Here is a 21,143-nt window from a genome sequence, read left to right on the forward strand (position 1 = left end):
TACAACTTGGAGACTCTATCCTTATTAAAACTTGGAAAGAAACCTCTCTCACCCCTAAATGGGTAAGTCCTTTTCTCGTTTTGCTTACCACAAAAACAGCTGTACGGACTGCTGAAAGAGGGTAAACAGACGCCAGCCGGATCAAGGGTCCAGTTACTGATGCGTGAGAAGTCATTCCCCAACCTGATGAACTGAAAGTTCAATTGAAATGTAAAACTAATGAGTGATGTTGTGTTTTAGCCTGAGCCTGATTGTATTTGCTAACCTTTTATTTGTTTTAGGTGTAAGTTGTGTAAGGACAATTGGTGGGGACATTGTGTCGCTCTATTGGGAACGGCGAGAAGAACCACACAGACTCTCTTGTGAGTTGAACAGGAGAGTCCTTTCTCTTCTCTTCTTAAGGTTTATTACCTCAGATCTTCTTTTATAGACCGATATGTGAAAGTACAGAAAAGTAAAACTCTTATTGGTTAGTAAACTAACACATCACCATCACTGGTCAGTTGTGTACACCACCCCTCGACCTTCTCTTGCAAGAAAACAAGAAACTGACAAACAGCACCTGCAAGGCTGTCTTCTATCTCTGAGGATTGTTTTAGTTCCTCCTTATGATTTCCCAGGCCACTTTCTCAGGCGAGACTGAGAAAATTATGCGGCCTGCTATTCCACAGGCACTGTGCTGCCTGCTTCATAGTTAGCATCCATAACATTGTAGAACAGGGTATCCCCCTAGAAAAATTTGTAGAGAATGCTACAATTATGAAAGGTTATTAACTTCAACCTATTTAGAGCAAGCAGTGAACATTGGGCAACTTAAAAAGGGGTCCCCTGAGTGGTGGAAAATATACACATACAAAATCCACCCAAAAAAAAAGAGTGTGCATGTCCTAACTCATCCGGAAGCACACCTAATATATTAGAGGAATTGGAAATCATCGAGATGGTGTGCAGGAAATGCATACCCTGGATACCGTGCTCAGCACCACAGGTAAAGAGTAAAAGTTGGGAAGCGTATGTGACCCAGTGTAAAGCCAAAGGGAGAGCCCCTGAAGAATATGACTGCTGCCGAGAAGATGGGATACCTCGTTGCTCCAAGCAAAGGAGTAGGCAGAGGAGGCAGAGACGTACAGAAACTGTGGGGAAACAACACTCCCAGGGCAGTGATCCGGAAAGCTCTCAAACCTGTGTGGTAAATGTGTCCCTCTAAAATACCACCTCAAATCCCTATTGCAGAGGTAAAACACCGCATTATTGCTCCCACCTGGTACCCACCAAATCTCCTGGAATATATTTTGTGGATTTATTATTTGACAATTGTAACTGCATAACATATCCACCAACCTTTTAAATGGTTTCTTATTAAGTGGAATGATCAAAATGTGCTTTAGAACTATGTAACAGCGGAGCCTCCCTCTTTCACACCACAACTGTGTCAGCTAGTGCTTACAAAAATGTGCCAAAATCAAAAAAGTTTTTATACGTGTCCTGGCATTGGGCTTCCTTATTGTAATTATCCTGGGCATTATTATTGTGCCTACTGGGGGTGTGAGACTACAGTATTTAGGTGGGAAACAGCACTTTTTTTTTTGACTGTGGGGTGGGTGCCATCCAGATGTAAGTCTCCCCGGACAGATCCCTTTGGGGGCATGCAATTAGGCTGCCATCAAGTGGTATTTCTGCATAAAAATTACAAAATTGTGGAAAAAAATTAGAAAAACAAGAACAACAAAAAAAAGGAAAAAGCAATGAACCTGGCATAAATTTTGGTTTTTTCAGTCACCCTGGTTAACAACTCTGCTATCCACCCTAATGGGCCCAATAATTGTAATATTGCTAGGCCTCACATTTGGCCCCTGTGTAATTAATCAGGTAATATCAATAGTAAAAGAAAGATTGGAGGCAGCCCACCTATTATTAATTTACCAACATGAATGTATAAGAAAAAGCCTAAAGGTGAGCCAGTGCTAAATAGGGCAAGAGAAATGGTAAAGGAATTTGATAAACAAAATGAAAAATAGAAAAGGGGGGATTGTAATAGATTGCTCGTTAGTTAATCAAATTTAATATAATATGATTCTTAAAACTGTTTGCTTAATACAATGTAAAAGCTGAAACTGCAGAAAGGCCAAACCACAATATCTGGCTGTACAAACAAGAATTAGAACATTTTCTTATTAGGAGAAGTCGCATAATTGGTATAGGACCAACGCTCACGCACGGACCAAGGAAGACTACAAGCCTTCATCTCATGACCATCAGGAGGCAGAGGACAACTCCCTAGCAACAGGCAGCACAAGCTCAGGTGCAACCCAGGAAGAAGCAATACAGGAACTGTATATAAGGAGGTGTGGAGGCTAGCTTTAGAGCAAGCTGCAGGCCCCATGGCCTGCCAGACCTGCCTGAGAAGCTAGCCTGGGAATTTTATGGGAGGATTCAAAACAATCCTCAAAGACAGAAAACAGCCTGCAGGTGCTGTTTGTCTGTTCCCGTGTTTTCCTTGCAGGAGAAAGTCAGGGGGTGGTGAACCCCACTGACCAATGATGGTAATGTAGCACTTTACTAACCAATAAGAGTTTCCTTTCTGTACTTTCCACGAACTAGTCTATATAACATGGCTGTAGCAATAAACTAGAGATTCTCTCCTGTTCTGACTCCTTTGAGAGTCCGTGTCGTTCTTCCTGCCGTTCCCAATTAGAACGACATCTGGTGACCCCGACGTGATGTGCAGCCGACCCCCGAGGTCAGAAAGCAACCTACGTGAAGACATCTGCTAATCCCCTGAGGGTAAGCAGCGAGCGAGGACAAAGCCAACCCTTGCCCCTAGAGGGGTAAGTGGAATTCTCCCGGGCTTTCCTAGAGGAAGCTGGTTTCTAACCAACGGGATAGTGGAGCCTGCCAGAGAGCGGGCTTGGAACGGCCTATCTTGGTGAAGCAGAGCTTGAAATCCCGGGTCCAAGCCGATAGTGTTTGCATAATTGCATTCGCAGAGCTGCCAAGATAAAAAAAAGTTTTCATAATGGAGAACTGTGATTTAGCTGACGAGCAACTTGTCAGCTTTGCATGGCAAGACGCCTTGCTGAGCATGGGACTCTGTATTCCTGAAGAAGATATACGCGCTTTGTTCCACTGGGTGAAAGCGCAGGAGTTTGCTATGACTGTGAATAATGTGTTTAACCTTGAGATTTGGTGGTCAGTGGGGGACCACCTGTGGACTAGGCTGGCTATGGGAGATACCAGTGCGTGCAGCTTAGCAGCAACTTGGGGAGTGATTTTTAAGGCACTGGAACAGTGCCAGCCTAAAAACAGTGAAACCGAGCTGTGTAGCGGTCCTTCAGCTCTGCCCGGACCCTTAAAAAACTTTAGCAGCGGGCAGGAGCAGTCCGTGAGCCAGAAATCTCCCTCTCCAGAAAAGTTTGAGCGCCCACCATCCGCAGAGCTCTGCGCGCAGGTTTTACCAGCAGAAAAACAACAGAAGAGCGAAAATCGCTCGGCTCTGCCTTTACCGCACCCGCAGGCGTCGCCATCGCCAGCGCAGCCAGAGCCGCCTTTGCCTGCGCCCTCCGTGGAGCCTCCGCCGGCCCCTCCAGGACCAGCGCTGCGAGCACTTCTGCCAGCGGCCGCCGTGGAGCCTCCGCCGGTGACCCGAGTACCTGCCAGTGCGGCCGCGAAAAACCCTCTCTTCAGCCCCCCCCCGCGCCCAGGGGGCGAGGGGGCGCCGCCGCCGCCGCCGCGGAGCCAGGGCAGACGCCCGAGCACACAGAAGAGCCGCAGCCACCGGTAAAATCCCCACAGCAGCAGCAGCAGCGGCGAGAAAAAAACGAGAGAAAAGGTGGAAAAGAAGGAAGAAAAAGCTAACTCAGGATGCCGCCTGCAGCCACCGGCCGCGGGCCGGGCGGCCATCCAGGCCCTCTGGCTCCGGCCGGCTGCGAAAACCCCGTAAAAGCCGAGCCGAAGCCCGGATCTGGAGCCAGGGCCGGGGCCGTGGCGAGCATTCCCCCCCCGCACCCATCCAAGGTGCCAGCCAAAAAGCGGCGGGGGAGGGGGGGGGAGCCCAGGCCCCCCTTTCGTTTGCGCGCGCGCGCCCTGTGAGCTCCTTTCTTCTGTGCCGCCGGAAGCAGCGCGAAACCGCGGCACCCGCGCGGAGCGAGCTGCGAGGGTCGGCGCGGAGCCGCGGGACCTGCACAACACCCCCAGCGGGGAAGCGGCGGGGAGGACAGGGAGCGAACTTCGCTCCCCCCTCGCGCCCGTCAGCGTGGCCCGCGCGCGCGCGGACCGTGCTACGGGCGCCGGGCCGAGTTCTGCCAGCCTTGTGCTGCCAGGTTCTTCTCCTGCGAACCCGAGCCGCCCCGCGAGACGGTGCCGGGGCTCGAGCAGTGCCCCGGCCAGCACGCGTTCCCCCCCGCCTTGCAGGGGGTGAGCCGCACCAACGTCTTGCAATCCCTGCGAGACCCAAATTTGCTCACTTTGTACCACTTTAGTGTTCTTTTAAACTACTATATTGACAAGTTAGACTGTCAGTTTGAACAGACTAACAATGTTTTGTATTAGTTCACTGAGTTAAGGATATTTGACTCAACCGTCAAATCCTTGCAAGGAAAACAATCTTTAAACATCATCATAAACCAAAATTCCAAATTAATATCCATTCCAATATCTAGTAAAAGAAACCAATTGTGCCGTGTTTGTTCTCCCTCCTGCAGGGCCCAGCAGGATGTTACAAACACTGTACATTTTTTATTTTTTTCCTAAACCAAAAGGGTGAATTGTGGAGGCTAGCTTTAGAGCAAGCTGCAGGCCCCATGGCCTGCCAGACCTGCCTGAGAAGCTAGCCTGGGAATTTCATGGGAGGATTCAAAACAATCCTCAAAGACAGAAAACAGCCTGCAGGTGCTGTTTGTCTGTTCCCGTGTTTTCCTTGCAGGAGAGGGTCAGGGGGTGGTGAACCCCACTTACCAATGATGGTAATGTAGCACTTTACTAACCAATAAGAGTTTCCTTTCTGTACTTTCCACGAACTAGTCTATATAACATGGCTGTAGCAATAAACTAGAGATTCTCTCCTGTTCTGACTCCCTTGAGAGTCCGTGTCGTTCTTCCTGCCGTTCCCAATTAGAACGACAAGGAGGAACCTCCTCAGCTGAGGCATGCATGACGTTGGTGAAGCAGAGGCTTCCTGGCCGTCGCCCAGCGCTGTTTTTTGCTTGCTCACCGTTTGCTGAATTAATAAAATTGATTTTCCGGAATGATTATTTAAATTGGCTCCTTGATTTAGTCAGGACAATTTATAACAAAACAAACAAGGTTTACAAATGGGACAAGAATATTAACTGGACTCAACTAAACACAGTATTTTAACTGGGGTGGATTTCTTGACAGATTTTATTCATGACAAGTGTAATAAATTTTTATTATTTGTTAATCAAATTTAATATTATTACTAAAATAAAATATGATTGCTAAGGTTGTTTTAAAAAAGCTAACATTGCAGAAACGCCTAACCACAGTGATCACATATCCGGCTAAGAAGGCAAGAAGCTGAAACTACAGAGCTGAAGCTGCAGGATGCTATCCGGCTGTACAAAGGGGAAGTAGAACATCTTCTTATTAAGGAGAATTGCCTACCCATGACCACCAAGAAGCAGAGGAAGACCCCCTAGCAACAGGAGGTACAGGCACTGATGCGATCCAGGAAGACACCGATGCAGGGACTGTATAAAAAAAGGGAACCTCCTCAGCCAACGCGCGTGCCGTGTGCGGGACACTTCAGAGGAAGTGTCCTCCGGCTCTCCCCCCGCTGGGTTTTTGCTTGCTTTACTGCTTGCTGGATTAATGTTGGGGTCAGAGATGCAAGATATATACCTTTATCTGTAATGCCTAACTCTGACACCCAAGAAAGCACTGAGTTTCACAAAGCACCATGGAGACAACAGTTAGAGTTAAGTAGAAAAGACTGAAAATGTAAGTGTGTGAATTAGAAGGTTTCTTGAGTCACTGGGTGAATGGGTTGAAGTTTAGAGTTTAAGGTAGTTTAGAGTGCAGAACACAAGATGGAGGATTTATGGTGTTGTCTCTTGTCCTTCTTCTTTCTTCTTCATGTTCTCCTAGGGGTTTTTGGGTAGTAGTAAGTGATTGGGTAAAAAATGCTGCAGTGCAGCACACAGGTGTTGGGTCATTGGGTTGCTAAGAAAAATAATTTAGTTGGCATCTGTTAATTGAGTAAATGGACATATAAAAGACCTTGAAGAGGATCTTTGTTAGCCATTTTACCCTTTTCTATCATAGTGCACATAGCTCCTTGTACCTTGTAATGCTGATAAGAAAAGAATAAACAATTGAGACCAAACAAGAGAAAACTGCCTCCCTCTCGTCAATCTTCAGTTCAAAGGGAAAAAGAACTTAATCCAAAAGTCCTTAACGGGACAGATTAATGAAAATTGGCTTTTATAGATTATTTAAAATTGTCCCTTTTTATGGATGCTAAATCTGAATCAGAGTGCCTGTACAAATTACAGGCCGCATAGCTCCTCAGGCTTGCCTGAGAAAGTAGCCTGGGAAAAACATGAGAAAGAATTAAAACAATCCTCAGGGAAACAAAACAGTCTTGCAGGTGTTGTTTTGCTCTCCTTGTTTTCCTTGCAGGAGAAGGTCAGGGGGATGGTGAGCCCCACTGACCAATGATGGTGATGTAGTAGATTACTAACCAATAAGAGTTTCCTTTCTGTACTTTCCACGTATCTGTCTATAAAACAGGCCTGGAGCAATAAACTGGGAGATTCTCTCCTGTTCTGACTCTTTTGAGAGTCCGTGTCGTTCTTTCTGCCGTTCCCAATTAGAACGACATCTGGTGACCCCGACGTGATGATGAACCGACCCTCCGAGGCCTGGTAACCCGACGTGAACTGTATCTACTGACCCCTGAGGTCTGAAGACAACCGACGTGACGCTGAACCCCTGAGGGTAAGCAGCGAGCGGGAAAAACACCGGCCCTTCCCCCTAGAGGGGAAAGTGGAATTCTCCCGGGCTTCCCAAGAGGAAGCTGGTTTCTAACCAACGGGATAGTGGAGCCTGCCAGAGAGCGGGCTTGGAACGGCCTATCTTGGTGAAGCAGAGCTTGAAATCCCGGGTCCAAGCCGATAGCGCTTGTGTAATTACATTCGCCGAGCCACCAAGATAAAGTTCTCATAATGGGGAACTGTAATTCAGCTGATGAACAGCTTGCCTACCTCGCTTGGCAGGATGCTTTGCCCCGTATGGGACTCTGTGTTTCTGAAGATGCCATGCGTGCCTTATTTCAGTGGATAAAAGAGCAAGGTTTTGCTGTGACTATGGATAATGCCTTTGATCTTGAGGTTTGGCTGTCGGTGGGAGACCGTCTATGGTCTGAACTGACTGATGGGGATACCAGTGTGAGCAGCCTGGCAGTCACCTGGGGGGCGCTTTTTAAGGCGCTGGAACGGAGCCAGTCTGAGGACAGTGAGGCCGGGGTGGAAGATGAGACTGTGGATGAGTGGCGTAGCGCTTCCTCGGAGCGGCCCGGGTCCCCGGAAGATTTGGGCCGCGGGCGGAGGCGGGCTGCGCGCCAGGAACCCCCCCCCCTAGGACCGCCGCTGCGGGCTCTGCCGCCAGAGGCGGCGGGTGCTTCTCCCGCCCCCCCGCTGCCTTCGGCGGGGCCTGTGCAGGGGCCGGCGCTGCCCCTCCCCCAGACTCACTGTGGCTGCTCTGCCGCGGCGGCAGCGGGGGCTTCTCCCCCCCCGCTGCCTTCGGCGGGGCCCGTGCGGGGGCCGGCGCCGCCCCTCCCCCGAGCCCGGTGCGGCTGTTCTGCTGTTGTACCTGCTTTGGCCTCCGAGCGAAGATCTGCACCGCCTGACGTGGCCGGCCCGTCCACCTCTTCTGGTGCCCGCAACGACCCTACAGCGAGCCCGCCCCGGGGCCATGTCGGCCCATCCCCACCCTGTCCGGTGACCGCGTCTCCGATGCATCGGGGGCATTTTTGGGACGTGGTGAAACAGCAAGCTTTGGAAGTGGGGGATTGGGAGTTGCTCGAGAGGCTGGGAACACCCGGGACCGGGATTTTTAACACCGTAGGGGCTGGAGCGGGGGAGACGGCGGGAGGACTGGAAACCGCTTCGGCTCCTGATGACTGGGTCCGGCTGGGATGGGACGTCCAAGGGGCGCCCCAAGGGGCGGCCCAAGCCTTCCCTGTGTTTAAGGCCGCCCCGAATACGGGACAGGCCGACAAGCATAATGTGATAGCATGGAGAGTGGTGCAGGATATACAGAGTAAGGTGGCACAATACGGGCTCGGATCTCCCGAGGTTATGCAGATTATTAGGGTGTTAGACACTGATGTGCTTGCTCCGTTTGATATTAGGCACCTGGCTCAAGTCTTGTTCCAGCCTGTGCAGTTTAAAGTTTTTGAAGACAATTGGAGGCAGATGGCTCAAAGGGCTGCAGACGGGAATGCGCGTCTGCCTGCACATGATCCCAGACAGGGGGTCAGAGTAGAGGCCCTTATGGGTATTGGTGACTTTTCCAATCCTGACCTCCAGGCCCGTTGGGACATCAGAGTCCTTGAGCAAGGGCAGAAGATTGGTATGGGAGCATTGCTAAAAACTATAGAAGCGGCTGCTCCCAGGGCACGATATGTAATGATTACTCAGGGTCTAAAGGAACCTTTCTTACCCTTTGTTGAAAAAATTGCTGCAGCCTTGGAGAAGCAGGTTGAAGATGATAACCTGAGACAGCTCTTGTGTAAACAGCTGGCAAGGGATAATGCTAATGAAGACTGTAGGAAGATCATAGAAGCTCTTCCAGGGGACCCCTCAATACCAGAAATGGTCCGAGCCTGTGCCAAGGTGGGCTCTGTGGGGCACAAAATGTCTGCTCTGGCAGCAGCTCTAGCATCAAAACAACCAGGCTGCCAGGGTGGTTCCAGGAAGCAAAAGAATGCTCAGGGCAAGGCTCGGCAGGTGCAGCAGAATAATAAAGGGAAAGGAAAGTTCTTGTGTGCTAGATGTCACAAGCCAGGTCATTTTGCTGATCAATGTAGATCTAGATATCATGCCAATGGTCAGCCTTTGGGGGATTCGGGAAACGTGTACAGGAGCGCACAGGGGACCTGCGCTCTGACACGAGTTCCCAGGGCACAGCCCCCCCACAGGCCTACTCAGCCAGCTTAGAGGCAGCACCCAGGGGGCGGCAGGAGTGGATGTATACACCGCGACAACAGTTACATTAGATTCTAGTCATGTGTATAAGGTTCCCCTGGATGCTTTTGGTCCTCTGGGTCACGGTTTGAGTGCACTGCTTGTGGGAAGATCTAGTGCGACCCTACAAGGAATTTTTGTACACCCGGGAGTCATTAATGCTGACTTTATGGGACAGATTTGTGCCCTGGTTTCTACTCCTTCCCCCCCTGTTACCATCCCTGAGAAGACTCGCATTGCTCAACTTGTGCCTTTTAAGTCCTGTGTTCCTAGGACTGCTGATCGGACCCGCGGGGATGGTGGCTTTGGATCTACCGGATTGCCCCAAGTCCTTTGGTCCGCCTGTATCTCTACTCAGCGTCCTCAAATGACGTGCACCCTGAGTCTGCCGACTGCCAGCCCGCCGCAAATTCAGCTTCGAGGTCTCATCGACACCGGGGCAGATGTGACGATCGTCTCCTTCTCTGCGTGGCCTCCGTCCTGGCCCTTGACTCCTATGGGTTCGGCCATTGAGGGACTGGGAGGTACCACGCAGACATTTGTGAGCCAGCGGCCCGTGCTGATCAAAAACCCAGAAGGGCAAACAGCTACGGTCCGGCCTTATGTCACTGCAGATCCACTTAACCTCTGGGGGCGGGATGTCTTGGCAGCATGGGGAGTGCGGATTGGGACACATTTTTGATAGGGGCCACTGTGACGAAGGGCACACAGTTTTCCACGCTGCCTTTGCAGTGGCTGGTGACCAAACCCATCTGGGAAAACCAGTGGCCCCTGGCTAAGGAGAAATTGGTTGCCCTTCGTGAATTAGTCCAAGAACAGTTACAGCAGGGACACATTGAGCCTTCCACTAGTCCCTGGAACAGTCCCGTTTTTGTGATCAGGAAAAAATCTGGGAAATGGAGATTGTTGCAGGATCTCCGCAAGATCAATGCAGTCATGGAAAGCATGGGGGCACTGCAGCCTGGCATGCCGTCACCTACCATGCTTCCCACGGGGTGGAAAATCCTAATCCTTGATTTAAAGGATTGTTTTTTTACTATTCCATTGCATTCTGAGGACAAATGCAAGTTTGCTTTCACAGTGCCTGCGATCAACAACGCTGAACCCGTGCAGAGGTATCAATGGAAGGTTTTGCCACAGGGCTGCAAGAACAGCCCGACTATTTGTCAGTGGTATGTGGCTCAGGCCTTATCAGGAGTCCGTGAGTAGTTTCCTGAAGCTTATTGTTATCATTACATGGATGACATCCTGGTGGCAGCATCCACCCAGGATGAACTGCTGAGGATACAGCCCCAGCTGTTCGGAGCTCTGCGTTCTCATGGCCTGCAGGTAGCTCCGGAAAAGGTTCAGCAGCATCCTCCTTGGAAATATCTAGGGGTCAAAATCTTAGATCGAACCATTTGCCATCAAGAGGTGCAATTTGTGGATTCTATCAAAACTCTGAATGATGCCCAAAAATTGATGGGTATCATCACGTGGTTGCGTCCTTACTTAGGGCTGACCACGGCACAGTTGTCCCCATTGTTCAATCTTTTGAAGGGGGACCCTGATCTGAACTCCCCTCGGGAGCTGACTCCTGAAGCGCGGCGAGCGCTGGAGGATGTTCAACAGGCTGTTTCTGCTCGGCAGGTTTACCGGGTGGATCCATCCATTGATATCACTGTTTTTATTACTTGTCCAGAGTCTCATCCCACAGGTATCATTGGCCAATGGAGTGATCAATGGTCTGATCCTTTGCACATTTTGGAATGGATTTTTCTGCCCCATCAACCGAAAAAGACGGCGCCCACGGTATTTGAATTGGTTGCTCAATTGATAATTAAATGCCGTCAACGGTGTTTGCAGCTGATGGCAGCCGACCCTGGGAAAATTATCCTCCCAATACGGCGGGAGGAATTTGAATGGAGTCTGACTAACAGTGCCTCCTTACAGAGTGCGCTGCAAAACTTTTCAGGGCAGGTTGCTTATCATCTGCCCAGCCACAAACTGTTGCAATTAGCAGGGTCAGCTGAATTGTCCTTTCGACAAAAGAGTAGTCGGGTGCCGGTGCAGGGACCCACCGTCTTCACTGACGGTTCAGGAAGGACGGGAAAAGCCATTGTTACATGGAAGGATGAGTCTGAGTGGCAAGTGCTGGAAGGCCATGAGTCAGGCTCAGCCCAGTTAGTCGAACTAAGGGCTGCAACCATGGCATTCCAGCAGTTTTCTCAGGTACCATTGAATCTAGTTACTGATTCTGCTTATGTAGCAGATCTTGCTAAGCGTTTAGATTGTGTGCTCCTGAAAGAAGTTGATAATGAGCATCTATTTCAGCTGCTGAAGTCTTTGTGGTGTGTAATCCAAGCTCGAGTTCACCCATATTATATCCTGCATATTCGGAGTCATACCAATCTACCAGGTTTCATAGCAGAAGGTAATGCCAGGGCTGATAGGTTAGCTAACCCTGCATGGGTAGCACCTCAGCCTGACAAAATTGCACAAGCTAAGGCATCGCATGATTTTTTCCACCAAAGTGCACATACTTTGCAAAAACAGTTTCACCTGACGCCGACCGAAGCTCGTGACATTGTCAGTTCTTGTGCTGACTGTCATGGACTTGCAGCACCTCTGCCAGCGGGGGTGAACCCCAGAGGGTTGAAAGCCCTACAGCTTTGGCAGACAGATGTTACTCACATTGCGGAATTTGGCAGACTTAAGTATGTGCATGTGTCTGTTGACACCTTTTCATCTGCTATGTGGGCATCTGCTCACACCGGGGAAAAAGGTCGTGATGTTATTGCCCATTGGAAAATTGCATTTGCAGTCTTGGGCATACCTTCTTCTGTGAAAACTGACAATGGCCCTGCCTACACCTCACAGAAGACACGACGATTTTTACAGTTATGGGGAGTTTCACACACATTCGGTATTCCACATTCTCCCGCTGGGCAGGCTATTGTCGAACGCGCTCATGGTACCCTAAAACGTGTTCTAGAAAAACAAAAAACGGGGATGGTTGGAGAAACTCCACACAGCCGGCTGGAGAAAGCCTTGTATACAATCAATCACCTCACAGTGCAAAAAAATTCTGATAACCCTGTCATTTTGAATAATTTTCTTTCATTGCAGTCCTCAGGCGAGGTGCACCTGCCCCGAGCGAAAGTCTGGGTGAAAGACCTAACCACCAACAAGTGGCAAGGCCCGTGTGAACTCATCGCTTGGGGTCGCGGGTATGCATGCGTTTCCACAGACACTGGGGTACGGTGGGTACCCGCAAGGTGCGTCCGCCCTGATCTGCGACACCAAAGGCAGAAAGCAATCAACAGGCGACCCTCAGATGATGACCAAGATACCGATCATCACTCAGATGGTCCTTCTACAAGCAGAGACTGAACATTCTTACTTGTCGACAAGTTAGACCGTCAGTTGGAACAGACTAACAATGGTTTTTGTTGCGTGTGCGTGTGTGTTAGTTCACTGAACCGGTTCTGTTAGTCAGCCATCAGATCCTTGCAAGGAGAACAATCCTTAAACATCAAAACATAAGTCAAGATTCTAAATCAGCATCCATTCCAAGTTCTGTTGAAATAAACCTCTTGTGCTGTGTTTGTTCTCTCTCCTGCAAGGGCCCAGCAGGACGTGACAAACACTGCCCTTTTATTTTATTTATTTTTTTTTTAACAAAAGGGGTGAATTATGGATGCTAAATCTGAATCAGAGTGCCTGTACAAATTACAGGCCGCATAGCTCCTCAGGCTTGCCTGAGAAAGTAGCCTGGGAAAAACATGAGAAAGAATTAAAACAATCCTCAGGGAAACAAAACAGTCTTGCAGGTGTTGTTTTGCTCTCCTTGTTTTCCTTGCAGGAGAAGGTCAGGGGGATGGTGAGCCCCACTGACCAATGATGGTGATGTAGTAGATTACTAACCAATAAGAGTTTCCTTTCTGTACTTTCCACGTATCTGTCTATAAAACAGGCCTGGAGCAATAAACTGGGAGATTCTCTCCTGTTCTGACTCCTTTGAGAGTCCGTGTCGTTCTTTCCGCCGTTCCCAATTAGAACGACACCTTTTATTTTGTCATGCCAAGTTATAACAACAAGTATGTTCTCTGCAGTGTTGATCCTGGAGAGAGGGAGCGCGGCAGCCCCAAGGGGTGTGATCCCACTGGGATCACGTCCCCGGAGCGCTCAGCTTTCCTGACAGGCCTGGAGCTCGGCGGGGCCCGAGGACCTGCCGCTTCACTACCACCTCGCCGGTTGGGGCCTGCTTGGAACCGCTATGGGCGTGGAGGGGCCTGGCTTGGTACCGGCGGGTGTGTCCGTACTAAATACGACGGGTTTCTTCTCACTATTTCCCTCAGGGCGGGAGAGGCGGCCCGCCATAGAGGAGTGGAACGCCCTCCCCCTCGTAGCCGGAGCTGTCCTCCTCCGTCACGTGCCGGGGGCGTGCACAGGGTGCACGATGGTGGCGGTGGGGCCTGGCGGCGGCAGCAGCACCACCAGCGGGTAGAAAATGGCGGATTTCGAGGAGCTGCGGGTGAGGAGGGAGAGAAGCGGCTGCGGGAAAGACGCGAGTCAAGATTCCAACTGACCGCTTTCGCGGCGGGGGACCCCTCGCCCATCCCTGTCCTACGGCCTTTCCTTACGGAGAGTCCCCGCCGCACCCTTTGGTGCTTGCTGTGGGGGGCGGAAGCCGTCAGCGCCTTGCGCTGAGGCGGCAGGCTGCCCGCTGGGCACCGTGGCTGTCTGTTCCTTCCCTAGAGAGGAATCAGGGCCTCCCTGAAATGCGGTCGGGAGGGCGGCGAGAGTCGGTGGCGTGCCCCGTGGCGCTGCTATCTCTCCCTGTCACTTTGCGGAGTGGGTGTGGGTGGGTGTGGCCGGGGCGGGGGAGTGGGGTGGTGTGGCGCGGCTCAGCGAGCCCGCTTTCCATCGCCGCTGTGTGGGTTGTGCTGTTGGTGGGATACATACGCACTCTTCTACCCTACCCCCTCCCCCCCGCACCCCCCCCCCTTCAATTTCGGCCCTTGCGTGCGGGAAGCTAGGACCCGGTGCTCGCATGGCGCCTGTCGAGGCTCGGTACACTCAGGAGAGTCTAGCGCCATGGTGCCCTTACTGTAAGCTGAAGGGAGAATGATGGATACTGGGTTTTTATAAATGCTAATTATTACTGAAACTTTAAAAATTCATTAACCACTTTCTAACGGGGAAAACTGTGCCTGTGTAGCCAAAACCCAGTATTTCTTTTCAGACCTATTTTCAGTTGAATACCTTTTATATTGCACTTATGGACTTTCCCCTAACTTATTCACTATCTGTGAGTATCTTTGTAAAGAGGACATTGTCCTTTTTACAGCATCCACACCTGAAGAAGTGCTGCTGAAGGAATACTACATGCACACTGAATCCCCCCCAACCTAGACTGTCCTACAGAAGGAATAAAAATCAGTTAAATAGGAGCCACTCCGAGTTAGGCTTTAGTGTTGAGAATGGTCTGATGCTTGAACTCCTGTGATTGCCAGAGAATTTTCTATGCTAAGGTTTCTTCCAGCACTAACACTGCTTGGGTTGAAGGGGCTGTAGTGTAGCTGAGGAGCTCAGTTATAAAGATCTCATTGAAAGAATTGAATTTCTTTATTTGAGGACAACGGTGTTCAATCTTAATCTTAGGAAAAAAAATAAGACAACCTTTCTTAATCCTAAATTGAACATTTATATATTTAAAAAAAAAACTTTTTAACATACGTTTACATGTTTTCTTGTTTAGCATCCTCACTTGTTTTCAGCCCTCATTTCAAGGTCTCTCAAAGGGTGTAGCTACATAGGTGGCTAAATCCCCAGTGTAAACAGCAGAGGTGGCTCTTCATTTATCTCCTCCAGGCTTGAGCTGGAGCTGTGATCTGCATTTTCCAAGGCACTACAATCACTTATCTGGATATGCATAAGTATTGATAGACTCCATTTGGGATTGGGTACCTAAATACCTTTGGAATTATATACACACCTGAGTTGTTTGCCAGAAGTAATACAGGAAATATGGAGGGAAAAGGAATTTGGTTCCAGGCCAACTATAGGACTGTACTTTTATCACTTAAAAGAATAGGTATCAGTAGTTTAAAAAAAAGACTGAAGCCATGTCTTTTGATGTGCCCATCTTATTTGTTAACTGGAGTGCTTGTGAAATGAATTTGTTAGCTTGGAGCTTCTATAAATGTTCAACATGCATCTAATAATAATTCGTGGCCCATTTTGGGGGAATTCTAGATATTTTTAGAAGAGAATATAGTAGACTGCAGACTGTCTCATCCTCAAGGCCTTTACTGTGGTGTTTTGTTTTTTTTTTGTTTTAAGAGGATATGTTTGAATGTGTCTGAATATCAGGCACTTGATTTGTAGGTTTAAAATTTTTTTCAGACAAACAAATTTTCCTTCTTTTGTCCAAAGAACACTCCCCTTCCCCAATAGATTTTGTGACTTGACCTTTAGGTGTTCTTAAAATGCTACTTTATAGATTAGTGTGCAGAATGTTTTTATGGCAATATTCTTTGCTGCTCTCTTGCTGATTGCAATTTTCTGTAGTGTTTCATCTCTACCTGCCTTATAAAAGACCACTAGGGCAATTTGGAGAGTTGAATTTATTTTAGTAAATCATTAAGGACTGACTAAAGGCAAGAGATTAGAATTCTCTCTTAATTCCTATTTTTGAGGGAAACATACAGGGATAACATTTTTCTATCCTTGGGGCAAAGGATTGTTTTAATATTTGTTAGTACCATCTCTGCCATCCTCTGGATCTTCAGAGTAAAAGCTCTGGGGAGCTATGACCAAAGGGTTATAACTGAGAGGCTGTAGTGAAAGAAAACTAGAAAAGCTGAGGGACTTGGGCCTGTTCAGCCTTGAGAAGAGACAACTGAGAGGGAAACTGTTAAGATCTGGTTGAGAGATGCCTCTACCCAAATTAGGGTGCAAACTAGACCATATGCTAAAGTCAATAGTATGGATTTTATTTAATAGTAAAATGTGAGGTAGAGAGAAAGAAATAGAAAAGATAAGGGAGAAACAGAACAAGCAGAAGATAGTCACCACCCATGTATATGGCAGTGTTCTGTTGGTCCTTCTTCACCCTGGGCTTCTCACTGGTGGGGGGTCTTGAGGTTGTTCAAAACTTTTCATTATTTATGCACTTTTGCAAGCAAAGGGATTAATGCTCATTGGCTAATTGACTACACAGTTCTCTTATTCTATTGGTTAAATTATTCCCTCCCTTGTAGTGCTGGGGCCAACAAGGCTGGTGAAGGATCTAGAACATAAGTCCTATGAGGAGTGGCTGAGGGAGCTGGGGTTGTTTAGCCTGGAGAAGAGGAGGCTCAGGGGAGACCTTATCACACTCTACAACTACCTGAAAGGAGGTTGTAGCCAGGTGGGGGTTGGTCTTTTCTCCCAGGCAACCAGCAACAGAACAAAAAGACAGTCTTAAGCTGTACCAGGGGAGGTTTAGACTGGACATTAGGAAAAGTTCTTCATGGAAAGAGTGATTGGGCATTGAAATGGGCTGCTCAGCGAGGTGGTGGAGTCACCATCCCTGGAGGTGTTTAATAAAAGACTGGATGTGGCACTTAGTTCCATGGTCTAGTTGACAAGGTAGTGTTAGGTCATAGGTTGGACTCAATGATCTCAAAGGTCTTTTTTAACCTAGTTAATTCTGTGATTCTGTAATTAGTCCTTTTGAGTCTGTGGGTTGTGGTCTACCCCTGCTGGAATTACCTTTTACCCAATCAGAGCTGATTTCAGCACAGTTGCTGAGTTGCCTTTCCTTGTGGATTCCGTGTGTCCATTATCAGTGATAATTATCTCCCCCCCCCCCCCACTTTGTTTACTTCCCCCTATGCTTGCTAAGACAACACTTATATAGGGGGCTTTAGTGGTCACAGATGAGCAGTTGCTTCTTTTGGTGGTCGCAGATGAGCAGTTGCTTCTTTACACAGTTTTTCACAATGGGAGTCCTTCTGTGGTAACAGTATTTGAGACAGGCAACTCTGATCTTTAAGTCCTTTACAGGACCTCATTCATGTGTATAAATACCTAAAGGGGGGATGCCAAGAGGATGGACCAGGCTCTTCTCAGTAGTGCCAAGCAATAGGACATGAGGCAATGGGCAAAACCTGATGCACAGGAAGTTCCACCTGAATATGAAGAAGAACTTATTTCCTGTGTAGTGACCGTAGACTAGAACAGGTTGCCCATAGAGGGTGTGGAGTCTCCCTCACTGGAGATATTCAAGAACTGTCTGGACACAATTCTGTGCAATGTGTTCTAGGATGATTCTGCTAGAGCACGAAAGTTGGACCAAATGACCTACTGTGGTGTCCCTTCCAACCTGACCCATTCTGTGATTTCTGTGAAAACAAACAGACTCAAAGGAACTTGCTGTTAGATCATGCCTTTTGGAAACGTTCAGTTTTGTTAAAAGGATTTGGAGGTAGCTGTAACCACAGTCACTACTTTTTAAGATATTGGTGAAAATGTCCAGTATAAGGCTTACCCTTTTAAATTGTCAGATTAACCCTTAATTAATTCACAGTGTTTATTGAATTCTGTAGCTTACCAGTTTCTGGAATATTAGGGAGTTGCTGAGATGATGTAGTGAGCACAACTGTATTGATGCCTTTTCCTTGGTCCTAAAACTGAGAGCCAGACATGGTTAAGGGATAAAGGGTTTTAACCTCGGTATTTAATAAGGATCCTTATGGTGCAACACTTCGCCAAGATGGAGCATGCTGAAATGCACACCCCCGATAGGTTGCGTATACAATTTTATAGACCTTGCAAATTAGCATATCTAACAAAGATGCCCCAATGAGAGGCTTGAATGAATAGCGTGATATCCTCTCATCCCAAAGAATTCCCCCCTGGATGGGCCTAATCCTAGTTTACAGGATGTATTCTAGAGAGGACCTTGGTTTCTCAAGATAGCGTAGGGCTTTCCGGTCTCCAACTGTGAGGCTTCTAGGATGTTTGGTCTTCTGGCCTAATAGAATACCAGGACTCTACTAAGTTATCAAATTTAAGGAATTACAAGTATGCATGCTAAGAGCACTGAGGATATATAAAAGGTATATAAAAGGCATAAAATCATCATGGCGTCAGTATCTATCTCACATTTTTGAGATATAGTTTCCAGACTTGCTGTTCACAGATGTGCTTTTAAACATGGCTCATACCTTTATCCATAATCCTCACTCAAGAGCAACCTGATGAATGTCAAAGGGATTACACAGGCAGAGGTGGATATGGAACAGAAGTCAGCAGTCTGGTGTGGAGGCCTGAGATGGCATGTGAACACGTTTTTGAAGAGAATTGGCCCAGGAATGGGGAACTACAGCTCCTTCTGAGAGCCATCTGTGAGATTATTCCTGTTCCAAACAAATTCTGAACTCATAGAGATTTGACTTGAAGCTATGGCTTGTATCCCAGCAAAATGTTCCTCAAACTGAGGAGTAAGAAAAATGCACAGCCAGTGGAAGCAGGGACAGGTGACCTGGGGAGAGTACAGGGAGATGGTTTGGAGAGGTAGGGATGGGGTCAGGAAAGCCAAGGCAAATTTGGAACAGGACTTGGCAAGGGATGTGAGGAATAACAAGAAGGGATTCTATAAGTAGATAGGTCAGAAAAGAAAGGCCAAGGAGAGTGTACCTGCCCTGATAATCAAGAAGGGTGAACTGGTGGCAACTGATATGGAGAAGGTTGAGGTACTCAATAAGTTCTTTGCCTTGGTCTTCACTGGCAGTCAGGCTTTCCACTTCTCTCAAGTCCTTGATCCTCTGGGTGGGTGTGGGGGGAATGAAGTCCCTCCCACTGTAAGTGAAATGCAAGTTTGGGACCACATGATGATGCTGAATAGACACAAACCTATAGGGCCTGACGAGATGCATCCCAAGGTCCTGAGGAAACTAGCTGATGTTGTTGCCAAGCCATTCTCCATCATATTTGAAAAATCATGGCAGTCAGGTGAAGTCTCTGGTGACTGGAGAAAGGGAAACATCACTCCTGTTTTTGAGAAGGTGATAAGGTGAGACCTAGGGAACTACAGACTGGTGAACCTCACCTCTGTGCCTGAGAAGGTTATGGAGCAGATCCTCCTAGAAGATATGCTGAGGCATATAAAAGACAATGTGATCCAAGGCAGCCAGCACGGCTTTACTAAGGGCAAATCGTGCCTGACCAATCTGGTGGCCTTCTATGACTGAGTGATGGCAATGGTTGACAAGGGAAGGCTGAAAGATGTCAACTATCTAGATTTCTGTAAGGCCTTTGATATGGTGCCACATGGCATCCTTATCTCCAAATTGGAGAGACATGGATTTGATGGATAGACTATTCGGTAGATAAGTATTTTCCTGGATGGACTGTGATGGTTTTAACACCAGCTGGAAATTAAACTCCAAATAAGCTGCACCCCTTCCGGTAAGGGAGGGACAAATGCAGAGACTATGAGTTGAGATAACAATTTACTGAAAGCACAAAGCAATGGAATAAGACGTGTACAGTAACAATGGCAGTATTGATAACAAAAGCATGCAAAAAGAGGTGTTTTACCCACAAATAGATGTTCATCACCAGGAAGAAAAACAAGATGGAAGGTACACCCTGTAGGTTGCATCCACATGGCTTTCCCAGACAAAGGCAAGGTGGTGACAATTCCTCTGCTGGGCTCAGCAGGTATCTGTGCTGCCATTTCTACTGCCATACTGGAGATTGGTCCCACAGGTCGCTGTGACCTTTTTCAACTGCTCCTCTGTGCTTCTTTTGGCTCAACTGGGCTCCCTTCTGTTTGGCTTGATGGGCTTGGCTGGGCTGTGGTCACCCTTGCCAGTCCTTTCCCTGCAGCAGCCTCTGCATTGGTGCTGTCAGTTGAGCACTACTGTCGGTTCACATTTTCACTGCTTTCCTTTCAGTGCCAGGTCCTGCAGCCATGTTCTGGAGAAAACAGGAGGGGAACCAGCAGTGATGGCAGGGGGCCAGGTCTGCAGGGGCTGATGCTGGCAACTTCCTGTTGGAGATAGAGGGAGGCAAAATTGAGCACTTCCAATGGGGTGCCCAGCTTTTCCTCCTGAAACCACATCCTCCAGTGATGATGTGAGTGATATAGAATAACAACCTTGCCATGCCCACTGTAGTGGGTTGATACTGGCTAGCCAGATGCCAGGCACCCACCAAAGCCACTCTCTCACTCCCCTCTGCAGCTGAATAGGGGAGAGAAAATATAACAGAGTTCATGGGTTGAGATAAGGACTGAGAGAGATCACTCATCAAATACCATCACGGGCAAAACAGGCTCTAATTAGAGATATGAATTGAATTAATTGCTAACAAAATCAGAGCAGGATAATGAGAAGTAAAATAAACCCTTAAAATCACCTTCCCCTTGCTCCTACCTTCTTACCATCTCTACCTCCTCCTTCCAGTGGCACAAGGAGGGAGGTAATGAGGGTTATAGTCAGTTCATCATCCATTGTTCTTTTCGTTGCTCAGTGAGAAGAGTTGTTCCCCTGCTCCACCATGGGGTCCCTTCCATGTGAGACAGTTCTCCGAGAACTTCTGCAACATGAGTCCATCTCATGAGCAACAGTCTTCCCCAAACTGCTGTAGAGTGGGTCAGTCTTCCACAGGGTGCAGTCCTTCAAGTACAGGCTGCTCCAGCAGGGGCTTCTCTCTCCACGGGTCTCCCATGGGGTCATAGCCTCCTCTCAGGCATCTACCTCCTCCAGTGTAGGTTTCCTCCATGGGCTGCAGGTTGATCTCTGCATCCCCATGGATCTCCATGGGCTGCAGGGGGACAGCCTGCCTCACCATGGTCAGCATCACAGCCTACAGGGGAATCTCAGCTCCAGCACCTGAAGGACCTCCTTCCCCTCCTTCTGCACTGACTTTGGTGTCTGCATAGTTGTTTCTCTCACATGT

General features: G+C 48.4%; 1 protein-coding gene across 5 annotated transcripts in view; it reads left to right on the forward strand.

Moving 5' to 3' along the window:
• The first annotated feature begins 13,501 nt into the window (after positions 1 to 13,501).
• LOC131591646 (E3 SUMO-protein ligase PIAS2-like) overlaps positions 13,502 to 21,143 on the forward strand; it is a 75,891-nt gene continuing 68,249 nt past the window's right edge. For all 5 annotated transcript variants that reach the window (XR_009280427.1, XR_009280428.1, XM_058862577.1 and 2 more), the window contains exon 1: positions 13,502 to 13,722. Coding sequence is in view for 3 of the 5 variants with exons in the window: in XM_058862577.1 (XP_058718560.1) it covers positions 13,699 to 13,722 (24 nt within the window). In the remaining 2 variants the exon portion in view is untranslated. The remainder of the gene's footprint in view (positions 13,723 to 21,143) is intronic.

The sequence above is a fragment of the Poecile atricapillus genome, chromosome W (assembly GCF_030490865.1).
Source record: "Poecile atricapillus isolate bPoeAtr1 chromosome W, bPoeAtr1.hap1, whole genome shotgun sequence".
Classification (NCBI taxonomy): Eukaryota; Metazoa; Chordata; class Aves; order Passeriformes; family Paridae; genus Poecile; species Poecile atricapillus.